The 14,240-nt window shown below is 43.2% G+C and overlaps 1 protein-coding gene across 2 annotated transcripts in view; it reads left to right on the top strand.

The window, feature by feature from the left end:
- LOC134927808 (uncharacterized) overlaps positions 1–14,240 on the top strand; it is a 510,851-nt gene that overhangs the window by 72,534 nt on the left and 424,077 nt on the right. For both annotated transcript variants that reach the window (XM_063922785.1, XM_063922784.1), the window contains exon 4: positions 6,908–6,938. In XM_063922785.1, coding sequence (XP_063778855.1) covers positions 6,908–6,938 — 31 coding nt within the window. The remainder of the gene's footprint in view (positions 1–6,907; positions 6,939–14,240) is intronic.

The raw sequence follows: 14,240 nt of genomic DNA, 5'->3' as shown, positions 1-14,240 counted from the left end.
AGGGTTCATAGGTTCTGGGGAACGGCAGCGAACGCGATCCCTGGGGTTGATGTCAGCAGTGTGGTGTAAGACGCTCCCCTGGTCGTGTGCCCCCCCTTCCCCCAAGTTAATGGCCAGTTTCCTCAGAGTTTCCCGCCATGAACTGATATTTCCGCTACCGTCTCAGATGCTTTTTACTATACAGTTCGCTGAGTGGCTGTGCGGCAGTGTTTACTGGTGTGTCCGTGTCTTCTCAGCCGTTTGTTAGTGGCATGGTTGAATACGGAAGCGGGATTTAAGTCTCCCTGTATCCAGCTCTCCTGAGGCAGGTGATACAGCACTGAGGTCCTACCTACCCTAGCGGTTTTGAGTAGTTGAATAAGTGCCTGATGCAAATGAGCGTTTGTGAACATTTACTGCTGTATTATTTGCTGTGCATCTGAATATGCTATTACTCCGGTATAATGTAAATGCAGTAATATTTTTTCCAACCTACTGAATGTATTGTGTAGTTAAAAATATGGTAATTTTGCAAATGTATACTAATGCAAATTATGTTACTGATTGCTAGTGCGGCTGCTTTATTTTCTGTCAGTTTTGCTTTTTCTCTTGATTCTGATCCTCAATGGTGGTGCAAAGCAGGATGGGATCTGATTGTACTTTACAAATCATATAAAGTGAGGACTGTCACATTGATTAAATTGTTGCTATGTCCAAGAAAGGCAAGGGTGAACAGGCAGCCCCTTCATTAACATCATGTTTGTTCTGCAAAGTGGGGTTAATCTCTCAAGATCTGGTACAAAATGTGTTATGTGAAAATTTGTTATGATTTCCATAAAACCCTTCTTAATAATCAGATTTTAAGCCAGGCACCAGTTCCGACACCAGAACCTCCTTGGGCATCTTTTGCACAGATGTTATCCAATTTAGCTGATCAAATGACACCAGTTACGTTACCAGGTATGGGGTACCCAATTAACCCTTTCATGCAACATTCCCCCTGGATTGTCATATCCAGTTAAGGAATCCACTGCCTTTCAGCAAAAACAGGCTGACAGGCCCAAGGAATTGAAATCACATAGACCTGAAGCAACATCTTAACAATCTACACGTTTCAGAATCAGGGGACACTTCAGATAATGAAGCTGCTTCCTCCCATTCTGAGTCTGCATTTAGAGATGAGAAATATCTTACCTCAGTAGATATACCTGAGTTAATTCATGCATGTAAATCCATTCTGTCTTTAGAGGAGGCAGTAGACCCCGTGTTAAAATTGAAGGCTCCTGTGTTTAGACGTCCAAAAACTGTTGAAGCAGAATTTCCAGATTCAGAGCATCTCACGGAAATAATGCAAGCGGCATGGGTTACACTAGGGAAGAAATTTGATTCCTAAGAAATGGGGTTCTTTTTATCCTCTACCTGCTGTGGACTGTTTCAAAACGGACGTTCCTCCCAAACTAGGTGCAGACGTAGTTCGACTAGTGCGCAAATGTACACTACCTCTCCCTTCAACATCATTAAATGATGTAACAGACAAAGATGGATGATTTTCTTAAAACTATTTTCTCCTTGACGGGGGCAGTTATTAGGCCAGCTATGGCCACAGCTTGGGTGGCTAAAGCAGTGGCAGGGTGGGCAGAATCACTGGAAGATGATCTTTCCATGGCAGCGAAAGAACAGTTATCCCATATTGCTTATATAAAGCAGGCAGCTGTTTTTATGGAAGAAGCAGCTAGAGGGTTATGGGTATAGTAGCTTCTCAAGTGTCTGCTTCCTCAGTAGCAGCTTGCAGAGCTGTTTGGCTACGTACATGGAAGGCTGACTCAGAATCCAAGAAGGTATTAGAATCTCTGCCTTTTGTTGGAAATGTTCTTTTTGGTACAGAATTAGACAACATTCTTGTGTCTGAAGCAGACTCCAAAAAAGTGAAGTTTCCTTCGGCATACAGTATACAGCTAAACCCTGACTTGCTGTCCTTTCGGACCCAAGGTAAAGCAAAGGGAAAGGTTTTCAGCAACCAGTCTCAATCAAATTAATCTGATAAGACCAACAAGGCTTGGGCAAACAGACGCCTGGCTTCTAAACCAGAAGATAAGCAGTTGGCCTGAAGTCACATGCCTCCTCCTAGGGGACCTCCGGGTGGGAGACTGACTTCTATTTGCATAGGTTTGGCAGCAGTCCACCACAGATGGGTGCAAGAAGCGATGTCCCATGGTTACGCTTTTTCCTTCAAGAAATACTCTTCTCAAAAATTCTTCCGTACCAGCCTGTCTCTGGTGGAAACAAAAGCCAAGGTGCTACAAGAGGCAGTTCAGAAGTTGATACAATCAGGAGTGATAGTACAGGTTCCCTCAGCATATGAGGGACGAGGTGTCTATTCCAACCTGTTTCTAGTTCAGAAAAAGGTCAACCCTTCTGGATCTCAGATTGGTGGGTTCTGACAACAGGCGCTAGTCTTCAGGGCTGGGGAGCCGTGTCAGAACAGTACTACTTCCGGGGACATTGGACCAAGAAAGAAAGTTGCCTGCCAATCAACGTTCTGGAACTTTAGGACATATACATGGCACTCACCCAGGCAAAAGAAATATTTCATGGCAAGCCGATTCAGATAGATTCACTCGAACAATGCTACGGCAGTAGCTTACCTCAATCACCAAGGATGCATTCGCAGCCGAGTGTGCAGTGAAGAAGATAAGCTGCATGTTAAGGTCGGCAGAACTTCAACATCCTGCCGTGTCTTCAGTATTCATACTGGGAGTCGTAAATTGGAAAGCGGATTTTCTCAGCTGGAACTACATTCATGCAAGCAAATGGAATTTGCATCCAGAAGTCTTTCAAGGTGCAAGACTCAAGACCTCTCGTCAGAACAACAAAGTACCAGCATACAGGTCATGAACAAAGGATCCCAAAGCAATCTTCATGGATGCCCTGTCGGTGATATGGGAATTTCATCTGGCATATGTTTTTCCACCAATCTCCTCCAGGGTGATTTGAAAAATCAAACAGGAAAGGGGCACTGTCATAGAAAATATGGCTCAGTTTCAAGAATTCTAGCATTCCTTCAAGCAGGAATGGACAAAGGTCTCCACTTAGTTTCGTTGAAGGTACAAGTGTCAGCATTGTCTTTATGGTTCCAAAAGAAAATTGGTAACCTACAGGATGTTCGCACTTTTTTCCAAGGAATGCTCCACATGCAACCTCCTTTAGTACCCCTACAGTCCTTCGGGGTGTAAAAATAGTCCTCAGGCTACTTTAAGTTGCCCAATTTGAAATGCTGAATAATCTGGATCTCAAATGGTTTACAGTTAGTTATTTTTCTTCTAGTTAGAAGAGTATCTGATTTAGTGGAGTTATCCTGTTGTCCTCCATTTCTGCTGTTTTATTCTTGAGCAGTTATCCGAACTTAATCTGGATATCTTCATAATGTGGTCTCTATAGTTCCACCTTAATGAAGAATTTGTAGTTCTGGCTTTTCAGGTACCGGACCTTTCTGCGGGAGATGCACCATTGGACGTAGTTTTTGCTCTAAGGATCTACGTGGATCGTACCCATTGGATGTAGTTTTTGCTGTAAGGATCTACGTGGATCGTACCAGTGCCATCCGAAAGTCAGACACTTTGTCCTGTATGGATTTCACAAGAGGGAATGGCAATAAGCAAACACTGGCTAGATTGCTTTGGATGACTATCTCAGAAGCATACTCAAGCTGATCTCCCAATTCTGGATAATATATCTGCCCATTCTACCCATTTGGTAGGTCTGTCATGGCCAGCCCACCGTGTCGCCTCAGCTGAGCAACTATGTAAGGCAGCACATGGTCATCAATTAACACATTAATTAGACATTATGCCTTTGACACCTTTGTGCCTCAGGACGCTGCTTTCGGGCAAATGATTCTCCAGTCCAATCAGGAGCAATCTCCTTCCTTAGTTTCTGCTTTGGGACATCCCAAGGTATATCCTAAGGATATCGCTGTTCTCCTTGAAGGAGAAAGCCAAAGTTATGGTAGACTTACTGTCGATGACTGTAACTCTGTTTCTCTGAAGTCCACAGTATCCACAGGGGTCTCACCCTGACACGCCTGATTTGAGAATCTTTACACTTTCCTTCTGGTATGGAAGTGTGTGCATGTTCTTCTTTCCTGAATAGTTCTCCCTCTCGATAAATCTGCTCCTGCCTTGAGCTTTGGAATCAACTGAATTTCCTGGGGAGTGGGCCCTTCACCTGGAGCTGTTCCAGCAGTTGGTCTGGTATTGGAGCAGGCCTGAAATTGATCTCATGTCGTCACGGCACAACCACAAGCTTCCCAGGTATTATTCCAGGTCACGGAATCAGGGGGCAGAGGCGACCGACGCTCTGTCCATGCCATGGAAGTTTAGTCTTGTGTATCTGTTTTCACCTATCCGCTTCTGCCTCTGGTTCTGAAATGCATCAAGCTCGAAACAGCAATTGTGGTTCTGGTGGCCCCGAATTGGCCTCAGCGGCGAGGTACTTCAGATCTTCAGCTCTTATTATTTATTAATTATTAGGACCCAAATGAAGCTCTACTGATTTTGACCAATTTATACAATAACTGGATACCCAAATGATTGTAAAAGATTACAAATATATGGGTCAATGAGTTAGATGGGTCTGCAATATATATAGTTAGATATCAGCGAACGCAGTTAGTTTTATTTACGTCCAATAATAATCCCTTTGAATTGGGTATAATTTTATAAAATACAAATCAGTGGGTCTGTTGTCAGATTGAAAAGAAATCTTGATGAAAGTTCTGCATTAGCAGGGTGTAATATAGATGAGGCCACAAGCAGGTGGGCCGGAACAAACGGCTTTGCGGGCCTTATACGGCTCACGGGCCGGAGGTTTCCCCACCCCTGGTCTATGGGATCCAACCAGCTGAGGGTCCTGATTAGGTTTTGGGATCAGAATAGTATGTGCAGTATTAAAGTGATGAAAAGTAGTGTGATGCCGTAGTATATCGTTAAATAATTCAAGTAAAGTAAGGGCAATATGTGGGTGTAAGATGTTGTAGAATTCATTCAATAGACTATCCAGTCCCGGAGACTTGTGCGGATGAAGTTTTGATATTGCATTGTCAACGTCTAGAGCAGTGATTGGTTCTATCGATGAAACTGCTTGAGTAGTAGTTAGGGAGGGTTTATTTGCCTTTCTCATCAATAGCTCCTGCACCTCTCTGTCAAAGGGTAGATCAGAATACAGGTCGGTAAAATACGATTCAAAATGATTCACAATTGCACGAGTGTCAGTGATTAGCTGGCCAGTCTGCCTATGCTTCAGAACCGTTATAAAGCGTTTACATTGCTTTCTCCTCACCATAGTCGTTAAAGGACGTCCTGTCTTGTTTTCCAACTGATACTTGTAGCGAGAAAAGGTCAAATCTTTTTTAGGGTGTGTACACACGGTGAGATCCTTGCTATGCCCGATTTTCACTTGCGATTTCCCTTGAACTCCCTGGAGCCCAGATAGCACAGATTTTTCTTGAGATATGGACCATGTGTGCTTACGATTTTGGCTTATGTGAGATGTCATTGACATGTGAGATGAACTAGATAGTACACCGATCTAGCAAGGATTGACTTGCCTGCACAGTCTATCTATTCTTATAGTCGGCTGATAAAAAGTCATCTGTCCAAGGAGCCTTCGGAGCAGACCCTTAACCCTTTAGCCAGCGAGTTTCTTGTAAAAAATATAATTTGGGGGATTAATTGTTTTTAAATGCTTAACCACTCTTTTGCGCTTTATGGGAAAGTTGAGACCGCCAACGTTCCAAGAGACCACCTTAAGCTGTGATTAAACACTTGTAGAGGCGGTAGATAAGGGATCTAAACTCTGATTAGCCGATACATAAGCAAGGGAGTGTATATAAACTGATATTTCGAAATAGAAAACCCCTCTCCTTGTCCCAATGAGCAAGGAGAGTGGGGTCGGATGGAATAAGTCTCTGCATGGGGGGAGTTTTTTTAATTTTTTTTATAATATACATAAAACAAAAGATTATATACATAAACTTTAAGTTCAACTTTTCCCACCAATATTCTAGACCATTCCTTATTTTTATTCAGATGACACAGAAAAAGGTCCAAGCCTATATTAAAAGGTTACTGCGAAAAGAGTATGCCCTTATCTTGTCCCTCTGCCTGACCTAATTCTTCCTGTTTTTAGGTACTTGTCAAAAATGCCGTGGCATAATTATTTTTAGACATTTTTTTTATGCAAATTAACTTTAGCTCCTTTTAAATGTTTGTATTTTGTATTGACAATCTACCTTTTGTAAAATCTTGCTGAGAAGAAAGCAGCCAGCTGTGTATCCTGTTGCGTTCATTTTTGTAAAAATTGTAGTGTCACGTTTTAAGTTGTAAGACTATACAATAACATGTAACTTGTTGTTGGTCTTTGGTTTTAATAAAACAATAATTTGAGCTATTCAATTTACTAGAAGTTGTTTACGCAATAGTGTAGCATAATCAGCAAGATTGATTCGGCCAGTAACAGGATTGCTAGCTTTTTCCAGGTCTGTGCCTTAAGTTTGAAATATGTTGTGATGATGTCAATATTTTTACTCAAGATAATCAGTGGATTTAGGTGTCACCCAGACCCCCAAGGGAAACCTTATAGTCCATTGGAGAGGGCAGAGTGGGTACAGCTGGGTCAGGATTGATCCATGAAGATTAAATATATATAGGACTTAAACATATTGATCCTAAGACCAGAAAACCAGCCAAAAATATCAACCCATCTGACCTATTTACTGTTTATTCTGTAACTTGTGATATTTGTGACAGGATATACAGAGCAGCCACAAGTCATTGTTCAATATTACACATTTCACAGTTCATTTTAGTATTTGTTTTACATGATGGTCAAAGCGTGGGCATTCTTTTATATTTTGTCTTTTGCTTTTTAGGCCGAGGAGCTACTCCAAACTGAAGATGATAGTAAGTACAAAATTCTTTAAATGTACAATTGTTAGTGTCTATAATCTCTATTTAGTTTTCCTGCATTTTGTTGACGCCTGCTGTGGCTTTGTTTTTTATTTAGCATTTGATTATTTCTGGAAGGATTTAATTCTAAAACATATACAAATAGTTTTCCTTAAGATATTTATAATGTAGCAGAGTAGAGACTTAGCTTTTTTTGCATTGTATAATGGGTGCAAACGCCCGCAAATTTGACAAAACACGTGTATCTGCGGCGAATTCGCCCGATACACATGGTTCATGCCAGTGCTGCATTTTTCGACCAGTTGAAAAATCGGCACGGGCATTGAATAGCGCAAATGTAATTTGCCCTAAAAATGGCCGAAAAGTGCAGATTTTCCGCCTGACGGAAAATTTGGCGCTAATTGAATACCCCTGTAGACTTTATGAATTGCCTAAAATAAACATTTGATTAATTCAAGAAGGGATATAGATTACTTTGGGAAGTCTCTACTGCCGTGTACCCATCCACCATAGTAAATTATGATGTGAGGATCTTCTCCATGTTGGGGGAAAACTCTCTCTCCCTTTGAATTCTGTATTTGAATCCATGCCTGTGTGATGCAGGCATGTGCTCTGACGAGAATCTGGGCCAAGGCATTGCTTAATGTCTTGCTCTGTTCCCACTGGGACTGCCAATAGAATGCAAACAGATTGACGGAGCATCCTTCCAGTGCCTCCCATTTTTGAGTCCATGTCTCTGGGGAAGTTGCAGTGGCATGCAGTGAGGTGAGGCTTAGCCTTTCCTGTCACACTCTGTATACACCAGAGTTTTGACTATATAAATTATAGGAACAATACAACAAATATATTATAAATATCTGTCTCACCTGACTATCTTTTCCGCACATTTCTGATCAAAGCTGACCAAATTGTCAGCAGTATATACTGTACTGCTGCTTCTTTGTATAATGCCCACGTGAACACTCGGGCTCATATACAGATGTAGCCAGGCTCATCGTTGCCATGATGTGTAGGCACGTGCATGCGCATCGCGGCAACATTTAGCTGCACCCATTCGCGCCTGCGACCCGTCACTACAATGCATATGGATCGCAGGTATATACGCACGTGCATGCCGTCGTACGCACACATCGTGGCAACCTAGTCGCACCTACATCTGTTTTGTTTGTAAATCTGTCTCTGTTACTAGCCAGTGCCGCCTCAGCCATTTACCTCCCCTCACTGCTCTGAGGTATCCGGGGAATAGGTCGTGACCTGTTTATGACTACACCAAGGCTGAGGTCTTCATGCTGCTCACTCTTCTGCGTTTCCCTCAATTGTCGAGGACTTTCAGCTTGCTGTGACTACCAAATAGGGGTGTCAAAATGAGCAGAGACGGAGAGAAATTGGAAAACAGATGGAGATCATATGTGGTGATGGAAATTGTATGTGTGTGTGAAGAGGTTGGGAAGGTTTGGAATATTATTCAAAATTATGCCTGTTTGAAAAAATTATAGACTGACATATTCTGCTAATGCATGGCTTTTACAGTTGTGATAATACTAGGGGTACAGCTAGAATATTTTTTTTGTTTGGCTGTTTTTTGCTGAGGATAAAGGTATCAGTCTCAGAAAAAAGACAAATTGTTCATAGAGTTCAACCTGTAATTACTTGATCTGTATGTTTTGTTGATATCACTCTCTTGGGGTGGAAAGGGGGTGCTGACTGTCCCCCTCCCTCTCTCTTCCCCAATTATAATTAATACATTCCTTTTTTTTCTGCTCTCTGATCGTCCTATTAATTCTTCCTAATCCCCCCCCCCCCCCCACCCCCCCCCCAAGACACCTCATTAAAAATCCCCTCTAACCTTCAAGCCATCCTTCCCCCAAGCACTGCTGCCCCTCCCTCATTCATTTGCAATCCATCGCAACAAAAAAAGATGGTGCCTGATCGAAAATCTGCCCAATGTTCCTAGCAAATACATCCCTCCTTCCTGCACCAATTTCTTAGCCATGCATTTAATTCCATAATCTCCCCCTGCCTCCCTGGGCTAGCGCTTGGTGCAGGTAATATTTCGGAGAATATTACATTAGATGTCTTTGCCCTAAGTTTGTGACCTAGGTTTCTATAATTGTTTTTAAGGAATTCCCATCTGCTTCTAACTTTGTCATTGGTGCCAACGTGTACCAAGACCACCAGGTCTTTTCCAGCCCCTCCCAACAGTCTGTCTACCCGATCTGCAATGTGTTGTACCCAAGCACCCGAAGACTACATACTTTTACGGCGATCTCAGTCCCGTTAGCAGATTACTTTATCTGCCTTTCTAATAATTGAATCCCCTACCACCACAATCTGACTAGGTACCTTGCTAGCAACTTTCCACTCTGTGCCGGAGTGACCGTTCCTCTGATTGCTAGAGGAAACAGTCTCTGCCAGTTCTGCCAGATCAGTACTGCCATTCACAGTATCTTCATTCAATCGGGTGTAGCTGCTGGGATTTGGCATCTCGGTGCTGGCCGGTCTCTTCTTCCAACCTCTAGCCCAGGCATGTCCAAACTGCGGCCCTCCAACTGTTGTGAAACAACATATCCCAGCATGCCTTGACACAGTTTTGCTGTCAGAGAATGCTAAAGCTATGTCAGGGCATGCTGGCATGTGTAGTTTCTCAACAGCTGGAGGGCCGCAGTTTGGACATGCCTGCTCTAGCCCTTCTACTTGTAATCCAACTACCTACCTGTTCTTCTCCTCTTCGTTAGACCCACTCTACCCTCCCCAGTGCATCCACAGTGAGTTGAAAACTTTGCACATGATTGGCAATATCGCTCAGTGTTACAATGGTTTGCTTTAGATCAGTTATTTGCCTTCCCGAAGATACCATTTGCTTACATCTTGTGCAAAGGTACTCACCCTGAAACTATTGCTCCAGGTATGCATACATCTGACAAGACGTGTTGGGTGAGGCCATCAATCTTGTTCCCACTTACTCTAAAAGGATTAACTAATTCCCTTTAACCTGAAGTTAACCTTTAATTGATGTATGTCTTTGTGTAGAGACCATCCAAGACACTACAAACCCCTTATAGCACTACAATCCTCCTGTACAGTATAGTACTACAGTCCTCCTATAAGGAATGTGTAACAGTGTATAACAGTTGATACTTGCATGTCCGGAAAGTATCTGGACCTCCTGCAGCAGCACCTGCTCACAGGTCACTGCTTACCCTCAGGAGTAACCAGTACCTGCTCTCTACTTCCTCCATCCTGCACATGTACTCGGTTCAACGGCTTCCCGGCCCGGCACCTCCGTCATGCATGTGCACCCGGCACCTCCGTCCTGAACTTGCTGAACTTGTTCCCGGCTCTAGCACCTCTGCCCTGCTCCTGGCTCCCAGTACCACCCGGCTCCCAGTTCCTACTTCCCGCCCGTGCACGTCCCGCATGAGCCTCTGGCACCCATCACTTCTGGTTCCGGGTCGCGTCAGCACAATGCATCACTCTATTGCAGCGTCAATCCATCACAACGCGTCTCCTCCTCCACTCATGTATGCACCAGTCCTTTAACTCCAGCTGGTAATACAATTAGGTATTTTGTTTTTCTGACGTCTTTCACCCTGGACAAATATATGGAAATTGCCCTTATCTTTCGGTTCTGGAAAGAGTGCTGGTAATGTATTATCTTGATTTAAGATGGAACATAGACACCACCTTTGGAGCAATCTCCGGATTTGTTCTTAGTATTGTTCTGTCTGCCTTAAATTTATGTATGGCTTTAAAGCCTGTATCCAACTCGCTCTCTTAGCAGATGTAATCACTATAAAAAGACCACTTTCCATGTTAGATGCTTCAGGCTGGATTGCTCCAAAGGTTCAAAAGGAGCAGCTATTAAAGCTTTTAGAATTAAATTAAGATCCCACGGAGCCATAGCCAATCTAATCTGTGGCCTTTAATCTTTTGATTGTTTGACAAAATGTATTTACTAGATTGAATTCTGCTAATTTCACATCCAGAAGTACACTTAGAGCTGATATGTGTACCTTAAGAGTAGAAACTGCTAAACCTTTAATGAATTGTTCATGCAGAAACTGCAATACTTGCGCAATATCTGCTTCTTTAGCTTTCATCTGGTCTCCAGTGAATGCGATAAATGTCTTCCAAACCTTATAATATATTTGCGAATAATCTCCTTTCTTGCTTGTATTAAGATCTGAATCACTTGTTCTGAAAGTCCTTTTCGCTTCAATTTTTCCCGCTCAGTCTCCAGGCCATTAAATTTAGAAATTCTGGGTTCTGATTATTGATTGTAGGATCCTGAGTCAACATATTTGATTGTATGGGTAACATCCAAGGCTCCTCTACATTTTTTATGCCATTGAAAACCATGCCCTCCTTGGCCAATATGGTAAGATTGCTATTACATCTGCTTGCTCCTCCCTTTTCTTTTTGAGTTTCTTGTATATCATTGGGAGTGCTGGAAAGACATAAACCCGGCTGAAATTCCACGTTTCTCCGGCAGGGTCCACAGGTTATCCACAGGAGATAGCTAGGACTCTGGTGTAAGACTGTATATTGAGTGCTGATCCTCCTGATTTCCCAGTTTCCTGTTTGGTCGCGGAGTTACCCTGGCCAGTGTGAATCGATGCTGCCTAGTGAAAGCCGGAGTGCGGCTGACGGCGTCTGGCATGTTGCGTGTGGCTAGTATCTAGGGACAAATGATCTGGCTAATGCTGAAGTCATGGCTGTAAAAGATAAATTTAGAAAGTTAGGGACTGCTCTGAAGCAGGTGGCAACCACTGTTACTTTTTCAGAAATATTGCCAGTACACAAAGGGGAAGATAGAACTCATAGCATCAGAAACTTCAATGTGTGGCTGAAGACGTGGTGAGATTTTGTTTTATAGACCATAGTTACCCTATATGGCAAGATAGCTTATACAAAAGTAATGGCCTGTACCCATCTTCAAGGGTAATGAGAATACTAACGGAACAGTTTGGATTCTTCATAAATAACTATTAAAACTATCAAGGGGGGGAAGGGTACCAAATATGAATAAAGCAATCTGCTACCCCAACCCTGAGGTATTGTTTCTGCAGGCAAAGGGAATAGGAAGCATATCCACAGCAACAGAAGATAATTCAGATCAAAACAAAATGAACATAGGCAGGGATATGAACATAGCTAACAGGAAAAAAGAAACAAAACTCTAAAAGCTATATGTGCAAATGCTAGGAGCAAAGGAAAGAAAATCCTAGACTTAATTGCAATAATGACAATGGATATTCTTGATATTGTGGCTACTACAGAGTCATGGTGCAGTGAAAATGACTGGGACATAACTACCTTAATAAGAATTGAAGAAAAAACGGAGCATCTTTAGGTGACCATAGAAACAGGGTAGAAGTCGATTTTTTTTTGTATTGGGCTGATATACAGGTCACAGGGTCAGGAAGAGGAACTGGACAAGAGCCTATTGCAGGACATCACTAAAATGGTATTAAAAGGAGAGGTAATAATCATTGGATACTTTAATCTTCTGGAAGGTGTCTGTTGCTAGTTCCCACTAGAAGTAGGGACATTAATTCCTTGCAGGGAGCATCCCTCCACCAATTGGTGATGCAACCCATTTGGAAAGATGCAATATTAGACTTACAAATGGAGATGGAATATCTGACACAAATGTGGGTGAAAACCTTGGGTCCAGTGATCATCGAGCAGTATGGTGAGAGAGCCCACTCAGAAAGATGCATATAAAGACAGAGACTGACTCATCCCATACAAAAGCAAAGTTGTTAGATTTTAGGAAGGCTGATTTTGTAGGGATGGGAAAATGTGTAAGTGATTCTTTGGCAGAATGGAGGAACTTGGATGGAGTACAGGAGAGGCTGGAAAAATGAAAAACTGCAATACTAAAGGCAACAGACCTTTGTATAAAAAGGGTTATGAAAAATAGAAGGAAAAGGAAGCCAGTGTGGTTTGCGAAAAGAAGCAAGTATTGTGAAAGCAAAAAAAGATTGCTTTTAGGAAATATAAGCAGACACAAAATAATGAAGACAAACAGATATATCTTGTTAGAAGGAGACTAAGAAAGTAATCAGATCTGCAAAGGCCAGGGCCGGATTAAGGATGGTGGGGGGCCCCACATTAATAAAATTGTTCAACAACTGCCTCCCCCCCAATCTACTGCTGGTGTTCTCGCCCTGGAGCTGCTTCTCGCTCTCCCTCACTCCCTGACTGAGATTTGGGCGCCATCTTTTCACAAGTAGCTTCGTCTGGTCTCCGGGACTGAAGGGCAAGGTCTCCTCTGTAAATCCGCCTGCTTTCTCAGCGCTGTGCATTTACAGTCCTTTAAGTGTTTTACATATCATTTTAGTAGACCATGTTGGTTAAGAACAAGTGTCTGTCTCTCTACCTTAATATTTAGTACAAGTATTCTGATATATACATGTATTTTTACTAGTCCAGTGCAGTTTTATTGTTTATCTGAAATCATTTCTGCATTGTCACTGTGACTGTGTGTGCCTGCATCTGCTATGTGGATCTCACTTTCAGTGTATCCCAACTATAGCTATCACTGTGTTCTGTACCCTGTGGGGGCTAGGTGTGTCAGGGACTCCTATATAGTGCTACGTTTTATATACTATTCACTGTTTTCTCTAATGTCCTAAAGGATGCTGGGGTCCACATTAGTACCATGGGGTATAGATGGGTCTACCAGGAGCCATTGGTACTTTAAGAGTTTGAGAGTGTGGGCTGGCTCCTCCCTCTATGCCCCTCCTACCAGACTCAGTTTAGAAAATGTGCCCGGAGGAGCCGGTCACAGCTAGGGGAGCTCTCCTGAGATTTCCTAGTGAAGTTTAGTTTAGAGTTTTTTTTATTTTACAGGGAGGCTGCTGGCAACAGCCTCCCTGCAGCGTGGGACTAAGGGGGGGAGCAATGCCCGCTTGCGTGGTCTGAGCCACTGACTCCGCTGACTGGACACTGAGCTCCAGAGGGTCTGATCGGTGTCCGCCGCAGGGGAACCGCTCACCCCAGCAGCATGCCGCCTACCCCTTACAGAGCTGAAACAAGTGGTGAGAGTCACCCCCCCCCCCCCCCCCCCCCCTAGCAAGCTGGCTGCAACATGGGACGGAGCGCGATATAAACCGCGCTCCAGGACGGTACCAGAGACACACTGTGCGGCGCTGTGAGGGGTGCCCTGGGCTAGCGCTTACCCATCACACTGGTCAGCAAGACTGTCGGGATCCCAGCCAGCACAACTCCTCAGGCCAGTTTCAAATTCAGAAGAGCGGAAAGACAGTGCCATGAAGGGGGCGGAGCTTC

Source organism: Pseudophryne corroboree, chromosome 5, assembly GCF_028390025.1.
Source record: "Pseudophryne corroboree isolate aPseCor3 chromosome 5, aPseCor3.hap2, whole genome shotgun sequence".
NCBI lineage: Eukaryota > Metazoa > Chordata > Amphibia > Anura > Myobatrachidae > Pseudophryne > Pseudophryne corroboree.
The sequence above is the reverse complement of the archived record's forward strand: the minus strand, read 5'-3'. Positions and strand labels throughout refer to the sequence as shown.